Source organism: Cydia splendana, chromosome 14 (assembly GCF_910591565.1).
Source record: "Cydia splendana chromosome 14, ilCydSple1.2, whole genome shotgun sequence".
Classification (NCBI taxonomy): Eukaryota; Metazoa; Arthropoda; class Insecta; order Lepidoptera; family Tortricidae; genus Cydia; species Cydia splendana.
In genome coordinates this window covers 13560918-13584736 of record NC_085973.1, presented here as the reverse complement: position 1 = coordinate 13584736, position 23819 = coordinate 13560918, and the positions used below count along the sequence as shown (strand labels likewise).

Below are 23819 nucleotides of genomic sequence, written 5' to 3'. Positions count from 1 at the left end.
GCGTTTGCCGCTGGTTGTTGGACTGGATAATGTTTTATATTGATTGGAAGATAAAGGTTTGGGAGTCTCATTGACAGCTTATCCTTGAACTGGCTGTTCGCCAGGATTAATTTATTCAGTGACCAAATTGCCGCAGTGCAGCCTTTCAATTGGATTCTTCAGGAAAAGAATAATTAATGAATAACTATGTAATCATTAATTACAGTAAAAATACATATTAATTAAGAGTTCTTAAGTTGTGTCTACGAAGTCTTAAATAAAAGCCAAGGAAGCAGTAGTAAATTAAGAATTCTGACTCTACATATGTACTTTTAATCCTTCGATTTGACTAACCTTACAAACATGATCCATTTTAGCAAAAATCAGCTTGCAAAAACTCTTACATGTAATAAAGCCATCATCGCAGACGAACGTGCTGCGCCGAACAAAGGACGTGAGTATGCAAAAAAACATGCGTCCAAAAATTCGTAGCGCTCGGCGTAGGCAGGACCTCGCACCGCTACCTGCTACTTTGTGACATCTTGATGTAGGGGTGCTACTCGTCTTATGTTTGTATAATATTGTATAATTCATTTTCCCGACTAGCTTAAATATTATAGCAAATCGGGAAAATGTATCCATCAAGTTGTAATATTGGTTATATTTTGATTAATTTTAAGGTTCACGATTCTAACACATTATTTAATTTATTAAAGTCGGAACAGACAGACAAGAACACCTAAATATGGCATCTAATTATTTTTTTATGTAAGAGGTATTATTTTTATCAACAACAAATTTATTAGCACAATATTCTTTTAGTGAGACGTCAGTCAAAAATCGATTTAATACCTGTATACTAAACCTTACCTTACCTACATTTATATCCCAGTCAGTAAAGTGCTATAGGGTTCCTTAGTTTATCCAATAAATCTATCATTTCAGTAAAAATACACATTAATTAAGAATTCTTAAGTTGTGTCTACGAAGTCTTAAAAAAAGGCAAGGAATCAATAGTAAATTAAGGATTCTGACTCTACATACTTAATACTCTACTTACTTTTCGATAAGTAAAGTTGTTCGCAACATTTGTTCGATGTAATTTTATTATCTGTTATTTAAAATAAAGAATAAATTAATAAAAATATACATAAATCAAATATTATGACAGGTTTAATAAACAGTGTAGGTATAAAATTTCTTACATTTCCTGCTATGAAATGGATATCATTACAATAGTTACTCATTTATGTTGTTACAAAACTGTAACTACAAAACACAAACGACCAAAAAAACAGGTTTCTTTGAAAAGTAAACAAACTGTAGCTAAAACACTAGCGAAAATAAATTAAATTTGTATATTAAATACAATTCCCGATTTTTAACTGAAGTAAGTATGTACATATTTAGCTAAAGATATTAAGACGAAAGTGGACGACATCGCCTTTCCATACCGTCGGGTGACAAGCAAAAGTCACTAAGTACCACCACAACTTCATAGCCATAGTGAACCATATTAGTACTAAAAGAAGGTCGATTTTTGTTTAGTAATTAGTGTTTTTTGCTTCTCACCTGACGATACAAACGTAGTTACTCATTTTCCTCTCTGGATATTAACATTATTATAAATTAAATATTTTGACACAATTGGATGCGTATCAACAACAGCCAATGCCCCTTCGTTAGTTAGATGTGTATTTATTATACTTAAGAGTTAGAAGCATTAAAAAAATTGTTTGGAAATTGTTTTTTGCTCCTTACTATTATAATAACCAAAAAAATTCAAACAATGGGCATAGCTACCGTTAATAAACATGAAATGATGTAAAAATATTTTGCATAACGTCAATATCTAGAGAGGAAAATGGGGACTACGTTTGTATGGAGTGTCTCTTAATCAACACTGCCGTTACTTACTCAACTTGGAGCCTAACTTATTTTGCATCAGGTGACAACCCTGAAAGCTTCATCTGCCACTTGAACGATCGAAAGGTACGACGACGGCGCGCCGGTATCAGTAAGGAATGTACTGTAGTGGGTGACTTTAACAGTTTCCGTCCCTTTCAAACGTAGCCGGTCTCTCGTAAGCTAAATACATGCGCGCTCTCCGTCGCACACTCTAACATTTCCAGTACTTACCTGAGTGAAGTAATATACATCTGTTGCGGTACTTGTTTCTCGCTTGCACTCGAGCTCCGAAACGAATTGTTTATATTCGCGTCCCGCTCTCGAGTCTCGTGCACAGGGGGTAGACGGTGTTGGCGTTTGTTTGTGTTGGTGTTCGTTTATTTAGTGAACTTGGAAGCTTGCTTTCGTGTTTGTGCATAGGGTATTGCTCACGTCTGTATGCGTGAATTGTAGAGGCGCGACATAGCTTTGCCGTCTCCGTGACTTAAAAGTTTTGTATGGAATGGGACCAACCAGTTAGTTGTGCGCCGGCCGGCACGCGCGATGGACGTGTGCGAGACCTCCGCGATAAACTTCTTCGTAATACTCCGACTGCAAAAACTTGTTTCATCTAACAATGTTGCATTCTAAGTTGTACATTGCAATTATTGTTAGTGACTCTATGTACTTATAAATAAAGTGCTTTGGTTTTCTGTGTGTTCTTTGTTTTTATGTGAAACTGCAACGTGTTTGGTTCAACGGATTACGGATGAGGTTGGTCGGCGCGTTTCCCGTGTTCTGGGCAGAGCTACAGTATTATTGTGTATTAAAATATGATATGATTCCGGCACATTTCGTTGTGTAAACAAAAACAGACTGCGCGACGTAAAAGCTAACATGTGAAGACAAATGTATAAGACTCAATTATTGCCCACGAATATTTTCGAAGGACGATTCATTATACATTTATCATGTATAACTGTAATTAAATTTTATATTTCGGTGATTGTGAATATCACAGTTATGATATATATGCAAAGAAATGCGGACTATATATTACAGAAGGTCAATATTTTAACACGTTGTGCTGACAGAAAAGTTTAAGATGACAAACAATACGCAAATGCTTTTAAGGCGAGAAATTATCTTCGCTGTCATTCATTAAAACTTACAATTCCTAAATAAAGCTTGTTACGAAAAGAAATGAGAAAAGTGACTAGCCAAACCTTTCTCTTCAAAGTATTAATGAATTTTACTACTCTAAATCAATATTATTATCCGGCACTGATTTTCTATAACCTCGTCCATCCGCAGCTCCGCGAGTTCATCAACCCAAAAGTATAAATAGACGTCGAATACAGATGCACATCATGCTGCATGCATAATACAGAAATTCTGCTGTAAACATGTACTTCCCTCTGAAAATCAGTTCCCTAACTCATTTAAGTTGACTAAAACACTAGGAACTAGGATCAAATAGACTGAATAACGTGCTTCGTCTGCTAGATTTTCTAATTTCAAAATCCAACTTAATTGTACAGGCGAAAACCCGTGTAGGTACAGCAACCACCTAAACTCTTGTAAATACCTATAAGATATACCTTGGAAAGTAGTTTTTCTTTGTAAAGATAACCTCTTACTAACTTTTAATTTAAAACGTAAAGGAAAATTAACTTATTATATCCAATTTTTAAAGCAGTATCGACTTATTTCAAATTACATTGGTATTTTTTAAACAATAAATAACCTAACGGTTAGTAGGTACCTGGAACCTGTTTGTCAGTTATCTACCCGATAAAGGTCAATAATAGATAAACTGCCAATCATTGAAAGTTTATTACTGTAAAAGTACCTTAGCCTATGTAGGTATCGGATTTAATTTTATAATATTTAATATGTTTATCATAACTTACAATATAAGTTTTAAAAGATATATGAAATCCGTCATTGGCTAAGTCACACGCTTCCCCTACGTCCACAATAATTCAAACATTCCCACCAAAGATACCTCCATTGTCAGAAATGTTATTGTCCAAAACAATTGATATCTCCATTTGTATCAATAATACAAGAGGCCGATATTTACGTGTGCCGCTACGTGGCCAGAATCCATTGAAGCGAATCCTCCCCAAATTCATAGGAAGCTTTGTAGGGGAAGCAGGTATCAAATATTTCTTGCGAGTAACTCACAATATGGGTGATTTGATCAAAATGATTCTATTTACAGATTAGTGGTAATCAAATGTCCAACTGTTTTTCCATACGTTCCTTTGGCGGAGTGTAGTTGTATACCTAGTGAATTATTATTATTATGTATTTAGTAACAATAAATCATTAGGATAGTATGTGTAACTGTGTAAATATGTCACCGCGTAATAATAAAGCTCATTCCAATCCTACTACCTGTAAGTACATAAAAGAAACTGTAACTTATCTTCAAAAAGATAATTATATGTATTACCGGATGCTTAAAGTATTTCTGACTTAAATATGTATTAATCATTGATTATATTAATTATAATTTTGAGTGACATCATCATAGGCTTTTTCCATCAATTGTATATCCTAATCTAAATCTATCAACTTATGAATAATCTATTGGGTCAAGTAAAACTCCTATTATAAGTATATAATTACTTACATGTAGAATCCCAGCCCAAACCTAACAATCGAACTGAAGTCCTAAAATACTTATAAAACTTAGTAAACTTATCTTTTATATAAAATATTAAAACACATAACAGTTGGTTGTGGTACTTACAACAAGTAATAACTAGAAAGGAATAAATTATGCAATGCTGAATGCCTACAGTAATACAAATCCTTGATATTGCGGCAAAGGGCAATTGTTGGTATACCGTTAGTAGTATTAAATTGATTTTGTACCTATTCCAGAAACTAATTAGACTTGAGGTTTATGTAACTGACTTGTATTAATAACTAACTTGCCGTGTGTTAGTCATAATACAATCTCAGCAATACGCCCTTGATATTGATTAAGGTAATAATTAATATTCCTGGCAGTGTTTGCATATGAGACAAAATCTACTTTGATTATCAACTATTCACAACCCTTCGATCCTAATCCCTTCGATAACCATGTACCTACCTTTGATAACTAGTTGTTAGGCCAGTAATTCTCATGCTTCAAACTAAATTGAAATGAACTGATTCTGATCAAGACGCACCATCACGAGTACAAAATTTACATACCTACTCGTAACATAGCACTACCCGCCAAAGTCTTCCAAACACTCCGAATCTAAGTAAGGCTTATTAAAGATTCCGCAATCCCTATGCGGCATAGTTTTAATCCCACTCTACTAAATATTTTAGTCCGCATAATAATTTATTATAAATCATTGGTTTCACTATCTTTCACTGATATTTATTCAGTTCCCTTGTTAAGAAGCTTACAATTCGCTGCCGTTACAGTATTGTATTAATTAATAATTCAGAGCCAATTTCCAGGGACCGAACCGTATCTCTTCTGGGCAGCCCATTTGTTCGCCTGGATTACCTACTTCTCATTTACGCAATTATTGATTACGATACACACCCTCCTGTGGACCAATTGATTTGTTTATTAAAGAAATATATTCCTAATCATAACGCAAACGGCATAATACGACATAATAAAGAATAATGAATGCTTACTTAGGTAACATTCTTTCAACAACGAAGGAGCAACAGATAATTAATAACTAATTTATTTCCTGAAAGCACTTTAAATCAAGACATCATTTTATTTTATTTTTATTTTCTTTATTGAAAAAAAAAACAGATACAGGGCAATAATATTTACAGGCAAAATTACAAAATCCTAAGACAATTCTCACTAGGAGGTACGACAATAGTTTTAGGATAGCAATGTGATCTGAACTAAACAAACAGACTTATACTATACTTACACTAAAACTTAACATAACGACATTTAACACGTTCCAAGTATAACTATGTGAATATGAACACACACATAGTTTTATCATAAACATAAATTACAGCTAGTAGGCACTTTAAGAGATACAAAAGAACAAATCATAGTGACAAATACCCGTAGAAAAATATCTTAAACAGTACATAAATAAAATTAGGTACCTAGTATCTGATATATTTTTTCTAAATGAACGTCTAACTGCCGAACAATAATTAAGTAATGACTTTTAAACTCATGAGTCATAAGGTATAATGATAAGTATTAAATGCAGGCAAGTGTTAATTTGCTTAATGAAGATGTGTTCCGTAGATATATTTATGCAGTTTAAGGGTATGATATGGATACGGGCTGTGGAGGAAACATCAAGTATTGTATTACGGGCTCAGTGGTCTTTATCGAGGCGAAATTTCATTATACTCGTTACCCCATTCCATCTACCATTGAATTGGAACACCTTCGTACAATTGGGAGGGCTGCCTCAATGGGTTGTCGGATGAAATTTCTTAACATTCTTCGCTCATAATGAGCGAAGCCTGTCATGAAATGGGCAGTAACGGTATAATTGTATTGCGAAATGAGATCGACTGATATTAAAACAGATTAGAATCTGCTTAATGAATCCTTGTCACACTAATTTTGGTGGAAGGGCGTTATAACTTTTAATTATTTGATTTTCACTAATTCCTGCACGTAGGCATTAGTACACTGAACTCAATAGTCTCAACTCAAAACTCAAAAAGAAAAAAAAGACATATTAAATAACAAAAAGCAAGTCATAAATGGTCGAACTCAACAAATAACAGATAATGCTAGTAATGCTACATAGTATTTAACCACCACATTATTATAAAGTACATATTAATCTTAAGTACTCACGTAGATTTTAAAGTAAAACAAGACAGCTGCAGAGTGTTAAAGTATACAAAAAATATTCACACAAGTTTGATAATAACATTAACCCCGCTAGCCAAGTAAAATAAGTGGACCCGCAGTGAATCACCGGTAATGAAGATGAAGACATCATTACAGAACCGGTTCGGATGACCGAGAGCGGCCCGCAATGCTCCAACAACTTTTTTCTTCGAAAACGTGGGGTCCGGTTATGGTATCTGAATAAGCCGTTGAGAATGTATAGCTGTTGAGAATGTTATATTTGAATCTTACTTGCCGGTTCATGCCGAAATAATGATGAGATTAGGTAATGTTATTACTACCTATAGGTATATAAAGAAAGGTGTAGGTAAGTAGGCATATTGGTTAAATTTAAATGAAGAAGTAATTTGCTTAAGCTTGAAGTCTGTTAAACATCGCATTAATGGCTTCTTCTTTGACTTGAATAGCAATAAATATGTAGGAAGCAGTCTAAAAATGAAATATACTCTTCAAATCCTGGCGTAAATCCTCAAGGAAACAGATGATGATCAATTATAAACCTCTAGTCAGACATTGACTCAAGATGAGTAATGATTTTTAATGTATTTTTCATTTCTTTTCCAAATCATATCTCCCAGCGCGCTTCCTTGATCCCAAAGGATACAAACAAAATACGAAACGAGTTTAATGTTGATACTCTTTAAGTATTATTTGAAACTGGGGGAGATCGGAAATGTTTACTCAGAAAGATCTACTGTCAATTGAACAAAATTCATTCATGTGCTAACCCGATATCATTAATCATTTCAACTAAAATTTAGAGGACCCTTCTCCGGGTGATAACCTGGCACCCGCATTTTTTGCGACTACGCTTGTATTATTCATGTGTGAAAACCTGAATATACAATTATTCGCATAGCATACACAAAATATGACCTAGCACTTTTTACCCATCTATAATGACACCAAAAATTTTAGTACTACCTAATTTTTTTGCGCGCTAAAAATCAATGAAAATTTTGGCTCTGTTTTCGACACTGACATTAGATACTGACTACTTCATCACCTGCTTTAGTTAAGTAGAGTAACTTTCAATACAGATGTATCCAAAGATAAGTTTATTTTATTAGTCATCAGGAAATCGGAGAAAGGTTTTTTGTCATTAATAGTGACTTTTTGCTAATAGTCTCCGCTATTTTCCTCTAGAAATATAATACGCAACACATTTTCCTTTTTGCAGGCGTCTATATGAAATGAGAAACGTTATCTGGTTTCGGGGGTTTATCACATAAAAACATCTTGAAGGGTAAACATCTCTATCCCTTTTAGGCCTCGTTTATTTAATTCATCGCTGGACTCTTTCACCAGGCGATCCCTGATAGCATTCAGTGGGATATCGGTCATGTGACGAGGGCCCGTACCATACTTTGAGTTAAATTTACTGGATGATATTTACTTATTCACTGATACCTAACCCGTGTAATCTCCGCTCTTACGAAGTTATTCATGAATTTTATAATCATTTGCTTGAAACGTTTAAGGGTAGAGTTAGGCGCCATGTATATTTAAACACGATACGTAATCACAAAATCAATATACATAAATAGAATTAACGAACTATCAGTGTATATTTAGACTAGATAGTCGAACTAAACGTTGACGAGCTAACTTCGGAAATCAGTTGCGATGGATAAATAGCTTACCAACTACGAAATAAACGGGACATGAATTGAATTTTATTGCCTAGATTTGTTAATCATTTTTAACTTACTACGTGAAAGAGGGTATTCTTGCAATACAGAGACATATTCATTAGTAACATAAAATTGGAAAAAATCCAAGGTTTAAGTGTGTGAGAATCACCAGTCTGAGATATGCTTTCGTTGCGTTTTATCTTGGACATAACGGTACCTTTCCTTTGTGCGGTCGAAGGTCTAACCCGTTACCTTTCGTAAAGGTTCCTAAAGCTAATTTTATTTGGACTTTATTCCGAATGTGACCATTAAATCCTGCAAATGTGTCCTATAATAGGTTGAAATAAAGGGCCGCTATGTAATGTCGCCATCCCCTGTTGCATATCCGTGCGGTTTCCATTACAGAGGTGTGCTTAGCCGGTGGGTCTTAATAGCCCATACACCCATTAAACAACCCCACAACCATAGACTTTTTTAATGTAAAATCAACAAGCAAAATTGTCATTCTTATTGTGAAAATGGCCATGTGGATGTTGCTGTTTTTTGGTGCCGTTATTGGATTTATTATTTAATGTCGGTGGCAAATGGCGTGTAGCTTGATTAATTATTCAGCGATATTTATAGTAATAGTTTAAAGTGGGAGTTATTCATACAATTTTTTTTACTATATCAGCTATTATGGTCAAAGCCAGCAGTAGCATTTTTAGAATATACTTCATATTTTGTAGTAGTAATTACATCTATGCTGATCATTGAACATATATGCTGCTGAATGCTTTTCAAGCTTACACTTTTTCTTAGCAACATAATGTAACTGTAACTATAAAATTCATGAATAAATCCTTCGAAGAGTATTGAGCGTTAACTTACAATTAGTAACCATGCTGTACATACTATAACACACGAAATCTAGAATTAGGTTCGACCGCGACTCGCGATGATTTAGGCCTACAAGCTGTGCTTACCCGGCGGCGTGATGAATAATGAACGTTATTTACAAACTCGCAAGATTCCCTTAATACGACAATTAAGGATTATGTTTGAAACATAATGTTTGATACCTGAATATGCAGTAGTACTTGATGTTTTAATATTAGGGGTTCTGGGCTTAAATTAATTAATTGTAACAATAAAGTATGTGCCTATTTATTATGTATTCATTACTAACTTTAGATTGTAGATTAGTTTGTTTAGGTATAGTAGATTTAGTAAAAAATCTCAAAATTGAATATTAGAAAGAAATCCTTTACATTCAGTAAGTATTGTACAACAAAATCTTATAAGGTTAGTAAAAAAAACGGGTGCATTACATTTTTTATAATTACTTTTCATATATTATAGTTTGATATATCGTTATTTTGAATAACGTAATAAATGGCATACTACCGCAATACCTAATTAACTGTATACATAATGTTATTATTGGTATAATGGTCAGAGGGTATATTTACACTTCGTCTAATATACACTGCCATAATTATAACATAATCTAAAGCATATTATTTGCCATAACAAGTGACATCTCATGATTATTTGTGTGGCATAATAGTTGCATGACATAAATGGGTTAGGTTAGGTTGGAACTGCGACTCCGCACAAACGAATAACTACCTGACAAAAGGAGGGTTAGGTTAGAACTTTGACCCTTGAAAACTACCTAGCAAACAAGTGAATTTGGTTAGGGTTGAACTGCGGCCCCCGCAGAATCGAAAACCGTGAAAAAATTGGTTAGGTTAGGTTAGAACTGCGACATCCCTAGAATAAAATAGCTAGCGAAAGAAGTAGGCCTGCGTATTATAATACTCTTTTCTTTGGCCTGCGTACTAGTTATAAAAAGTATGTAAAACTTTACGTTATCATTAAATATGACAAAAAAAATTATACCTACAATACATGTATTTATACTCGATAAAATTGTATGAAGTATTACGTTATACAAAATATAATATAACAAATGTCATGATAACACATATCTATATACTATTTAAAAATTATATTACAATAGGCATTATATCAATGACAGTTTAGATGAAATCACAATATAACAAAGGAAACGTATAATAAAACTTACATTATAACATAATTATAATAATATATCAAATGGCGTTATAACAAATGTATGATAGTTATTTTATAACTATATTAAGCATTACACACCCAAAAAAAACGTCATGTTTGGAAAAAACGCAAATCAATAAATCAACAAAACTTTTAGTGGTAAGCTTAAAATTAATTATAACAGGTTAGTTTAAAAGCAATTTATTTAAAAAGTAATCTGTTTTCGTTACACTTCAGTGTACCTATTGAAACGAATACAAATACCAAACTAATCACAGAAACGTTTAAGTACACAAATAAGCATTTTATATGTGACTTCTGACACACTACAATCCGACGTCTTAAGACGTTAATTCCACCTCTTTTACTTTTTGTCATTGTAGGTACAGTAAATATTTAACTAATAAAATTAAATTCATACCTTTATCGATAAACCATAAATAATTTTTCGGCCACCAGTATATCAGCAGCATAATTATATTAATATTCAGAGTTGCAGATAGTAGGTACAATATGGAGAAACTATGAGGAACACTATGTTAAACAGTAACACAAATATGCTATTCTAGCACACCTATCGTGTAGTTAATTAAATTAACCGTTTGGTCTCAAAAAGAAAGTCGCCTCGAACACTACAATTTCCCGTCTAATTAAAATAATACCCAGTCCTTGCCACCCTGTTCACGGCTCAACTTATCGTTCGCATCGAAAGGCGGAGCTGCTCCTTAATAATATATTATAGAAATGAAATAAAATAACGAAATGGGCCGGACGAATATCAGTGATTGATACAAATGTAGCTTCCAAAACAATTATTGTAATTATGCCCTAGCACGCATCGCCTTATCTACATTTATGTTTGTAGAAGTAACTATTAAAAAAATTTACATGGTTTTATAATTAACTTTAGTCGACTTTATTTATCATAATTTCTTGATCTCAGTATTATGTATTATTAAATGTTAACTAGCGCCGAGTTTTGCTTATGAAAATATATATCTTCTTAAATATTGCTCGTTGATAAAATCTCCAACCATCCATCATGAAAATTGTTACTACTTTATAATTTTTATTTCTACAATGCTAACAGCAGATAATTTGATAGCTTAGGCTTCTGAAGGTAAAATATTAATTTTGTTTTACAGAATACCAAACGTTGCTTAGCCCTCAGACATTTAAATAAACTTTGACTTTTAGTGTTAGTGCCAGTGATATTTAGTACTAAAATGTACACAAATGGACGGACTATGGGGGGCTTCGCTTCGGTGGTCCGGTGGCTGTTGTTCCTCCTGGTCGGAGTCGGGTGGCAGGTTCGATCCCAAGCAGTGCAACAATCTTCAGAAGTGGAAAGTTCATACAATTTCTACTACGAACAATCTTGCTGCACTCCAACGAATCCCAAAAGTAAATATCACGTCAGACACAGACGAGGTAAGTTCTTAAAACATATATTTTTACTTCGTTCGCTACGTCTTCTGACACAAGATTTGAATAACATGGATCTTTGTGAATTCTGCTAAGATGCATTTGTAAACCAGCGTGTTCACGTCAAGGTACACACACGGCCATGTAATCTAAACGCTACTATCACTAACACATTCATAAGTGAGACGCTTTCAAGGGTCCACGGTGTATAGCGAAAAGGAAATATTAATATCAGGGCGTGGAAGTGAGACGGAATTATTCTTTTGTTTCATTGCCCTCCCGACAATGATGCCGAGAGTGAGAATTTTAATACAGTTGTAGAACGAGTAGTTAATATTTCGCCCGTGCACACTACAAGTTCGGGAAGTAGGTACCTATAGGCGTACCCCTTTGAATTGTAGTGTATGTAGTTTACTACTCTCGCTGTTGTTTACTAATCTGGAAAATTATTCGTTACGCTTTTAATTTGCGAATATCTGTTATTTTAAAACAGAGATTGTATCTAGATTTTTGAGTAAATATTGATATTCATTACAGATTTAATTAAAACGTGGTCTATTGTATTTTAAATTTACATAAAATAATTGTGAATAATAATAAATCTTCACGTAAAATATTTATTGAATTTCAAGCTAATAACTAATAACTATTATTAGTTATTAGTTTGAAATTTAAAAACATAATCTTATTGAACTTTACCACAGTAGGGTAAATATAAATTCATTATTATCCATAAACCACCAATGTTGAAGCCATCTTTTTTTTTACCAAAAATTCATCGTATACGAGTAAGTTTACAACGACGTTCACTGAATTATTGGTACATTATCTCAGCACACAATAATTTAACGTAGTTGTGGCAATTACTAATTGTTATTACTGTTATAGGCTTTGCCGGCCTAGTGAGGAGACGCGGTTAGGATAGCGCAATATTAATGTGCAATTTACCATCCATTAAACATTGCGGGCTTAAACAGTTTGCTCAGGGCTAAATGAATGCGGCTAGTGATGTACCATAGCAATGTTCCCGAATATTATCTAATATTTAATAACATTTGGGTGACCAGGGAATATATATTTAAAGTTCAAGTATTCAAGTAGGCAAAACTTCCGTGAGACACTGACATATTAAAATATTAAACGTCAGTGACCCGGTTTAAAATATTCCAGTAGGTTCGAGTTTTTGAAAATACATATTACCCGCGTACTTTGCGTATGAAAACTGGAAAACATGGGCAAATGAATATGTTGAAAACGTAATTTATTTTATTACCCACATTAATTGTTCAAACAACGCATGTAAAAAAGGTAAATTAAACGCATTGCTTGAAAAAACTCTGTGAAATAGGGTTAGGTCAGGTTAGAACTTTGATCCATACAGAACCAAACTGCTTCCTTAAATTAAAAGTAGGTTGGGTTAGAACTGCGACTATAATAGAACCGAACAGTTCTGCATCCTTTATAGAAACTTATGAGGACAAATATAAATCGGAAAATTAGGAGTAAAAAACCATGTTTGTAGAGTTAGACCACGAAAAGTCTGCAACGATTTTGATAGCACGCGCAGTGCAAGTGTTATTTTAAACGTCAAACTTCTATGAAATTATGATGTATAATGTAAAAATAACGGGTCTCTATTGTTTCCCAAATAGTTTTAAGTCATAATGTATTGTTTGTCCGAATTTTCGTTAGTCATAATTGGTTTTTCTCAGAAACGCGTAACTTTTCAGGATTGCCATAAAACAAACCTAACCTAACCTATCTATAGAATAACCTTACGAAAATCCTGAAAAGTTAACGGTTTCAGTTTTATAACTAACGATAATATGACAAACAATACATTATGACTTAAAACTTTATGGGAAACAAAGGGACCCCAAAAATAACTATTTTGTAAAAATAGTTATTTGATCGAACATAACATTTCTAACAGATGTTTCAACATTCTAATCTTTTAAATATTAAATAAAACACTTAAATACTTGCGAATTGTGTTTTTGACAAATGTCTAAATATTTATAAAGTGATATATTTGTGGAATATAAAGATTGTAAAATAATTCTTTTATTTTATTATTTGTAAAACTACCATTTATTAATCGTTTTTAAGAAACATTAATTTCTATTATAAAGCTGAATAAATACCCGAATAGGTTCTGTTATAATAATACAAATATAATTTTTGGTTTAATAAGGATAGGCGTTCTACGTAAGATTGTATAAATAGTTGAAAAATTATGTGGTTTTATTTATGTTATGATTATAGAATTAAGCTTGATTGAAGCACTAAACCAAAATTGTAAAACTTTTGTTTATAGGTATTTTTCTTCATTTACTTAACAAAATATTTACGGATATTATTCCGTTTCAAGGTTTATTATAAATATTACCGACAACATTGAGCTTTCGAAGATACCTAATTTATCTTAGTACCTATGCATTTGTTTCGGTTCGTTAAAAAAACCTATAAATGTAAAAAAAATACAAGTCATCAATATATTCTCGGACATGTTACTAGAAATATTTCCGGTACCGCCACAACACTAAATGCGGCAACTTGTATCATTAAACATGACCACACTTAATGGATATCCGCAGCATGCACTTGTTTCGATTTGATTATCATTCGGTTGGTTGATTGTTTTGACTAAACAGTTACTAATCCTGTTTGTTGCGATATTCAATTGATATTTATCCACGTTCATATTTGTTTGCGAAATGCACATGGATCCTGCAAAATCAAGGATAAATTTGATGAGCCAACTGTTTCATTTTCATACTTCACTCAAAAATAATACTTCTCGATTACATAATTTTTTATAAGCATTCTGATGATAATATGTTTTCGACATTACTACCATTGATCAAACTTTTACAACTACAATTTTCGGGGCGACTAGATTTTACCTCCCGATTTAACATTCCCCTCCAAACACAAATCCCAGCTAACGCGGGACGTTTGGTTCAACTCAGACGTCATCAAAAGTGTCAATCACGGATGTTTTCGAATAGCAAAACCGATTATCGGGCGTATTAAGTCGGTTATTGTTATCGACAGGCGGCCATCGAAGCGTGAAGTAGATTAGGGACATCATAATATGCCATATTTTTGGCGTCAGCTGCACGGAGCGCTTGCACGCCCTGTAGTTGTGCTAAGGTTTTTTGTTGGAGTTCTTATTAAATTCGTATTTGCGTGGCCCTCTTTTTTTGGGCTCTCGAAAATATAATCGAGTTATAAATTTTAGGGATCGACATGTTACGGACATACGCACATGTTCTACCTTTCTATAATTTTATAATAAACTAAAACTTCTAATTTAATATCACATTCGGGCTTTGGATGTAACAAGTAACATTTTTTAAATAAATACTTGCAAAATACTGCTCAAACTAGTGTTTTAAAAACTCATTATGTTTATCACATTCAATTATAAATTTTATCCAGCCTTTTTATGACTGTATATTTGTGAAAAAAAATTGCATTAAAACTTTATTTATTCAGAAATTGACACAATAAAATGTTATTTTATAATCTACATTTAATACAGCACTAGTTCTTCTCATTAAGCTCCAAATGTAGCGTCCTACGATTGAACCGGCAACAAAACTAGTATGTTGCTAATTACAGAGGGTTAAGCAGGGCGGGTTGAAGGCCCGAATAAGTTTGGGATGATTCTTTAGCAGAGTAAACGAGGACGGACAAACGCCGCTGGCCCGGTCTGTCATTAGTAGGGCAGTGTTTTGCGAACTCCACGATATAGCCACGCTTAATGAAAGGGTTGGATGAACTACACGAATGTTCAATTTAAACGGTATGTTGTCTATACGTCGTGAAGCTTTGCATGTCGGTGTCACTGTCCCTAAATACGGGTTTTTCAAGAGAACATTTGAAAGTAAATATTTCTATTCTTAATATATTATGTGCGAAATTGGTAAAGTATTATTTCGTGCAGAATAAAGATAAGTAACATTATGGTACTGATAGACTTGAGCATTTACTTGTAATGAGCAAATATCACATATGTAGGTAATTATAATTACTAAATATGTAATTTATATTTGGTAGAAACAAGTGGATGTTGTCAAATATACATTTCTGAGGACCTACATCATAATCTTATACAATGAATGACGTATTTTTCTATTAACTACGACTAGATTTTTATGACTAATCAATCTAATCATGCAAAAATAACAAGGTTTCAATACAATACAACCTTTCTCATTCAGAAAGGATTCTCGCGAACAGAAGAATGTACTAGCGGACAATTTACCAAATCTGCTTAAAAACTGCGAATGCTAGATGTTTTGCTCGAGTGAATGCTCAAGTCTATCAGTACCTTTATTTTCCTTTTCATTATTTATTCACTTACGTACTAAACATAGGTACCTATTTCATATTCCTTATCCAGTTCGCAGAAACATAGCCTACAAAGCATTTTTCTAATTGAAACTCGTAACAAACTCTGCAAAACACAAACTAAAATTACCAACAACTAAAGCACGTTGAGAGCAGACGGGTTCAGACGCAAATGTCCAAACAAAATATACAGAGTTCAAAGAATAAGCACACTCGGGCGAGGGAAAAAGCGAAAACAGGCAAAAAATGCACACAATAAGTGAAGGAGGTCTGAGAACGGCTTCCGGTCTAGTCAAAACTTCCAACAGATCCTTTGACCGGCTGACCAGGCGGTTGAGATGGCCAGCTAACGGATATTAGTAGTTCTGGATCATATTGGCATCACTTCAGCCGTATTATTCATGTATTATAGCCTAGTGATGGGTTACGTACTTGTTCGAGTTGTAATAAGTATTACATCATAGAAAAAAGGTCACAAACAAAATAACCCTCCGTGAAACTGCGCAAGCCCGATTATAAATTCAGAAAATACGTAATATTACCTCTATATTATTTTTTATTATCTGTGTAATTCCATTAATTCATAATATTAATATTCGTATAGATTTGATTCGCAGAGTTTTATGATTTATGATAAAATCATATGCAAAATGTATACAGAGAATTTGGTATTAATAACATTTAGTAATTTTACGAGAATCTTTTTATAATTTTGAGATACGTATTTTATTTTTACTATAACTAAAAACACAAAAGGACCGTGCTAAACCTAGTTAAATTAAAGTATTATCCTTAGCTAATTTTGTTTTTGAAGTTGTGTTGTTATTCATCACAGCAAGGCTTAGATATAATAACCTTTTCATTAAAAATAATTCCAAGATTAATTATTACCATCTCTGCACTATCTAGTTAGAATTTTCCCCGCTTTCATCGACAGGTAATACCAACAGGTATTAATATCGAGCCCCTAACCCGCCTGAAGACGCTCCCAAAGGGAGATGACATTACTTATTTTAACCGTTAGGTAGAGCAAAACATTTCGCTCAAAATTTGGTCACGTAGACATGAGGCGAGGGTCCCATATCGCATCTCGGAGCCATTGCGACTGTCCATTGTATTCCTGCGAGACAAAGGGTTGAGGACCAGGACGTTACCTTCGTCAAACCACTTTTCAGGAACCGAACGCTTAGCTATTCGAGGTTGATCAGTGCGTTATCTCGTGTTGTCCTTCCGTTTGAATGAATTTGAGCGATCGTTGGGGCACTTTGTGTGGTAACATAATGAATAAAGTTCCAATAATACATTTTTCTCAAACATGCAATGAAATATTGATGTTATGTTCCTTATAATAGGCTGCGAAGTATGACGTTTCAGGTGCGGCTAGGACAAAAGGTCGTTAATGGAATTTCATACACATCTTGCAGGCCTAGGCCGGCAAAGTCCTCTTTTTTAATTTTCATTTCACAGATATTTGTAACACAGCATCGTGGCATTCATCCATAAAAAAAACTAGAGGCAGTATTTGCTTTATGGTTCGTAATGACACTCTGCCACTACGCCTATAAAAAAAAAAAAAACAAAAAACAATGTTTGCTATAATTTGCAGTTTTATTTGTATAAAATCAACATGAACTTAATAAATAATACATTCAATAATTTTATAATTTTAAATTATAAATTTAACTACACAAATAAAAACATTTAAAATATTTCATCTAAACGTTAGCGGTAAAAAGGTCTACTCAAACACACGTAGTTATATTTTTTAAATTGTTATGGAGGTAAAGTTGAAAAATATTCATTCTGTTTTATTGGATTTATGGTGCGTTGTTGATTATTTGACTTTAATATGAGTTCCGACGAAATAATGAAATTAATATTAATTGTAATCGTAGATGTTGGAATTGGCAGCGTAAGCAGAATTGATTTTAATAACTTACTGCCCTTGCCGCCAAGTCAAAGACGAAGTATGTATATGGTTGCTTATGGCAATTTTATTATTTGAGAAACTAAGAAAAATGGCTTACAGTTTATTAGAAACAGTTTTGTGGCATATTTTAAATGAATGTAACTACAAACTCGTCAACACTGTGGAAATTATACTTATTTACTCCATGCATAAAGCAACGATGTATGTGAAACATGATATCAACATGAAAGACTATGTAAACTTATGTGACGAAAACGACAGTCAGACGGATACAAGGCGAAAAAATCAAAGATACATGAAAATATACGGGTAGTAAAAATACACGACTCGTGTAAAACATACGCGTGATAATGATATAGGTACGTGTTGGTTATATTTTGGGTGTAGTTTACTTTTAGTTTTTTCTATAAATAAAACTTGGGTTTCGTGGATTTTTTATTTTATTTATTTCATTGCATGTTTGAGAAAAGCACTATACATACCTCGGCGGGAAATGGGGTTGCCCGCGCTCAGACCTATCCGGTCTCGCTTCGCTCGGCCGTCTATATATCTTCGGCCGGCAACCCCTTTCGTCCCGGCCTCTGTAGTAATGTACTATTAATTAAAATGCCAGATTGTATGGCTACTATAATTATTAATTTAATTAAAAGAGTTAAAGAGATCAATTCAGTAACCACAGGCAGGCAGTTGCCACTGTGTTGTTAATACATTAGTCTATACATACTTGCAAGTACCTGATACGGTCATCTACGTGATTTCTTATTTAAATAGCAAAAGTACGTTATGGAGTAGGTATGTGTCACGCGCCATTTATGTTTCCAGTATATTTAAAACTGTTTCATAGTTGCAAGCCTTAATTGACTTTAAACTTTAAGGCTTTGAGATAGTTAAAATAACAAAAACAAGAGAATAGCTTTAAGTAGAACAGATCTAAATTTTTCTTAAGTGTTGTTTTTAGCCAAAAGCCACGTACAATACCCTGCTGATTGCACAATGCAGGGTGCTCAAAGATAAAACGAGAGCCAAGCTCCTAAGCAGTTTTTAGTTGCTGGCCGTGTTCTTTTTTCCTTTCCATTTACTCGCATAATACTCGCATTCAAAGTAGAAGTGTATTCCTTTTACTTAAACACTGCAGTGGACTGGAGCGAAATGACCGCGGCTTTCATACGCCAATGCCAGTAAAAGGAATTCTTGTTCTATATGTATTTATTTGTTTTCCGCAGCACGGGTAATGGAATGTCAACGATAGAAAATATTTCACGGGCACCAGAATTCGGTGCCGCGATATTTCACTTTTGACTCTTTTATAGATTGTAAATATTAAAAAATATTGCAGATAATTTACAAAAATGCAATAGGTGCAGTTTTTCATATTTTGCTGAATGCCAACGGGCTGTTGGGAAATATTCGTTGATGGAAAGGTGGCGATAACGCGCCGGGCGGGGAAAATAATGCGTATTATGAAAGCTTAATGAATATTTAACAGTGCTGAGCTGACCAAAACTGACATAAGTAATGTCTGCGTGAAATTGTTGTAGAGCTGTTTTTATAATAAGCTCTTGTCTGCCAATTTGCATCTATAAAATGTGCACACTTTTAAAGCGGCAATTTAAAGCTTATACTTTTTAGACGGAGTATCCAAAGATTTTATTTTGGAACGTTATGTTTTACGGAATAAGTAGTGTCCGTTACCTTTTTCTTTTTTTTTTACTTTGTAACTACTTACTACATACCTGTATTCTAATATGATTAGCTTAATAATAATTTTATATGTAAGATAAGAAGACATTAACTTCAAAGTATTTATTTTAAATTTCATTGCATGTCATGTATTTTTTATTCATCTTAAAACAATGGCTGGTTTTAAGGCAGCGGGCACATTAAAAGGCTCTTCAGTGATCCTCGACAGTTACGAAAAGCATCAAAATTCTTGCCTTCCGGAATATCGTGCCTTTGTGGCCCGTTCGAACAATTGAAGCCGCACAAGTTACTTAATCTCTGTTCCAAGCGCCCGCTTTGTGCTATCATCAATACTTTTCCAAATTGCAGCTAAGTCTAGTTCTACACGAGTCAAGTAAATAGGCGAGTGAACTAATATGCTCTGGAAGATATGCCGTTAGGTAAATAATAGTTATTTGTTTTACAAGGGGGCAAAGTTATTGTTTAACCTATCGTGCTAATATTGATTCGAGCAAGCGAAAGATCCAAAAAAATTAAAGAGAGTCTTTACGAGGTCGTGTGTATACACTTATTGGTGCTTAATTCACTGTTTCATCATGATTATAGTTAGAAGTTTCCGTATTAGATACAGGTTACGAATAAGCTCTAGTGTTAGCTTTTTAAATAATGCTTTCGCTAAACAATATTGGAAATTAACAGAGGATTGAAAGCTCTCCGTATGAATCACATTTCAAATACGAAAAACTTTTCTACCTATTTCGATAATTGTAAATACAGTTTGACAAAATTTTCCAATAAAAATCCATTCTTCTCGCGCTGTAAATCTCGCGAACAAACCTGCCCTGTTTACTATATCAACATCATCATTATAAAACACCAGCTCCACTCTGGCAGGTGTTATTTCTTCTTTTTTGCGAACGCACTTAACTCGTGCAAACCGGGCTTTAGAGCTCGTCGTGTGATCATCGGAAATGACGAAAACGATGAGCAATCGACGCAGCGATTAACTTTTTGATCTGCGTTCTGGCTGAAAAGAATTCGAAATGCCAACGCTGCGTTATATAATGTTGCTGAAACCAATAATAATGCTTTAATGAAATTAACTTTACCAATTTATTTATTCTGTGATATGAAAAATACAGCATGAAAATAATTAACATTTTCTTTTCTATGTAACAGTTAAGTACTTTTAAATACCTATATTTTTTAACGGGATAAATAAATAATAAACCTGCTACTGCCCTTATGCGTAATATAAGTAACACGTAACCATCAAAGTATAATGTAATAACAACAAATCCTTCCGACATGGCGCCCGGCCGTCCTTAGAATTTCGTTAGCAGAAATAATGGAATAAGTTTAATTAGTTCCCGTTGTAGAGGTGCCCTAGACTTAATTAAGATTTGGTCTCAGGCATAATGTTCGTTGCTCTTTGCTGCGGGGACCAAGGGGCTCAATTCGACTTGTTTCAGTGACGGCTCAGAGACAGTACGGCCACTTTTAAAAATTAACGGTGTGAACTTTCCTATCTAAAATGCTTCAATGTGTATGAACTGATAGTGGACATATAAAATAACAAAACGAGATAGACGATATCTCTAAACCACAAATTCCGCTCCTAAAATAGGTATTTTCGAACCCAAAGCTTTGTTGTAACTCCTTTCCACGCTTGAATAAGTAAAATGTTATTGTTACATGATTTTATTTACCTAATACTTAAACTTTAAAATTACCTCTGATGTTTCGAAGACGACATTATCTTCGTCCCGGAGATAGCTTTTCGAACAATTAAATCCCTTTTAGTTAATAATGAGATGACCTCGACGCCTTTAACAGGAACTGGTGGGAGACGGGTCAAGACCGGGATACGTGGAAAGGGAGGAGGGAGGCCTTTGCCCAGCAGTGGGACACTCTAGGCTCATATAAATAAATAATAATGTGTGAAAATAATGGTGAAACTCGCGAAAGTTTAAATCGTGTTTAAATCAGTCGTTTGGTCGCTTTTATGTCTTAAGTGTGTGATTAATGATTATATAAGCAGGTGTTGTAAAATAAGATTTTGAAACATGACATGAATTCTTCTTAAATTTGTATACATTTTCATGTGTAATCTAAGCCATTTCCTTTGTGCTTACTCCAATTGTAATTAGGTATTTAATTAGCTGTATCTTGAACAATTGTTAAGCATTCGTGTTCACTTTGAAGTTTTACAAAGAAAATTATCGATAAAATGTTATTCGGAGCCGGTTTATGCCAGCTGGTCCCGCAAGTCTTGCACGCGACGGATTCCTGGAAATACGAATACGTTCTTTTTGAGATAAAAAAATATCATAACCCCAATTTTTTCTGCCGATATAAAATGGCTTCTCAGGTCTTGTCTAAGCTATCTGTCGAATATGCATACATGTGTATATTTTCCTTTAAAAATACTACGTCTTAATTATCACAGAATAAATCTGTAACATTTTTCGTGAGCACAGCTTGTTCAAACATTTTTATGAAATTGATTTCAGTAGTGCAATTATAACACTACCAGATGGTTCCATTGCACAACGCGTCAGCCACAGCAGACTAAGCACTTTTATGACTTAATCCCCTATACGTGAAAAACAAAATATATCAAGCATTTGTCAAATTCGCGCTCGAATAAAAAACTAACAAGCCAACGCCTGCACGATCAATACGCTCTTTTATACGAATGCAGTCTGCTTAAAGGTAATTTGATCCATATAGAGTTCTTTCCGTTTTATTTTCGCACTTAAGCACCGCGCCTCGTGTTTGGTCGGTAATTCTACACGCTGTTCACGCCACTATTGACACTTCCCATCAAAACACGGTGAATTAAAAAGTTTTGGAGTCCATGATCGGGATTTCGTGTTTGTTTTAATAATGCTCCGGTGATTTTAAAGGGTTTAACCCAGTTTCCTTATTTATTAAGGTTAGTTAAATAGAAAGGACTAAACTAAACCGATTATGGGGACTTAATCTATATTTTGGTTAAGGTTTACGATGAAAACTATGTATGTATACATGTATAGGTAACTCATTAAGTCTGTTATAGTGATTAATCAAGCTTAAACGTAACAATTACATTTTACGTTAACGTAACAAAGGACCTATTATTTTGTAAATAACCTACAAAAAAAGGTTTATGGGTAAATATGTTTTTTTTTTTAAGTAAACTGACTGATACTATACTATTGATTGAAGTTAATCAGTCCGTTAAATGTGTTGTGTTTTCTTTTATATTATGTATTGTATCGATTGTTTGTGCTTACGAATAAATCAATTCTAAATATTCTATTCTATTCTAAATGTGGTTGGTGCAACAGGCCCTTAGTCTCACCTGATGACAAGTCAAGGCCAAAAAGACTACAGGAGCAAACTTTATTTCTTAGTGTACCGATATACAAAAAGAATGTGCCACTGTGCAAAAAAGAGACATTTAAAATATGCCAATTAAGACTTATGCAATAATTATCGGTTTTCCAGAAAATGTATAGTTAAAATTAAACTCAAACCAGTCTGAATAATTTATGCAGGCCGGGTAATAGGCATACCCAGAGAAATTACTTTTTTAGGCTAGAGAACAAATTATGCAAAAAGAAGTTCTGTATAAAATATTAGCTACGAAAATGGACAGTACGCCCTTAAAATTTCATTCCACAGATTTTAAACAAATCACTTTCAATCAAACAACCTCAAGCAAAACAGAAACTTGATCATCAAACCGATCGTTTTCATTCAATTCGTATATTAAACATCGATCCGTGCATTAAACGTACGTTATACGACCGCCGATAAATTGGCCGATATCATGCCGTAAAACAAACCGCGGGATTACCGATTTAAATACATCGATAGCAGCCTTTATACATTAACGACTCCAATTTCCCTAATGACATTGTAAAGGTAAGGTTAAGGGAGTTTACTGTGGGAGATTAATCATGTGGGAAGACGGATTGGGCACTAAACGGGGCATATTTGAACCACAGTT

General features: G+C 33.8%; 2 protein-coding genes across 4 annotated transcripts in view; one reads left to right on the top strand and one right to left on the bottom strand.

Moving 5' to 3' along the window:
* The window catches only part of LOC134796759 (brachyurin-like), a 519833-nt gene that overhangs the window by 290849 nt on the left and 205165 nt on the right, over positions 1-23819 (bottom strand). The window lies entirely within an intron of this gene.
* LOC134796701 (semaphorin-2A) overlaps positions 1-23819 on the top strand; it is a 415353-nt gene that overhangs the window by 280516 nt on the left and 111018 nt on the right. The window contains exons 1-2 of one of the 3 annotated variants that reach the window (XM_063768874.1): positions 2210-2640; positions 11574-11832. The exons of 1 other annotated variant lie outside the window; for it this stretch is intronic. In XM_063768874.1, coding sequence (XP_063624944.1) covers positions 11655-11832 — 178 coding nt within the window. In that variant the 5' untranslated portion in view covers positions 2210-2640; positions 11574-11654. Of the gene's footprint in view, positions 1-2209; positions 2641-11573; positions 11860-23819 lie in introns of those variants that run through there. One more of the 3 variants, XM_063768873.1, reaches the window with a different exon arrangement.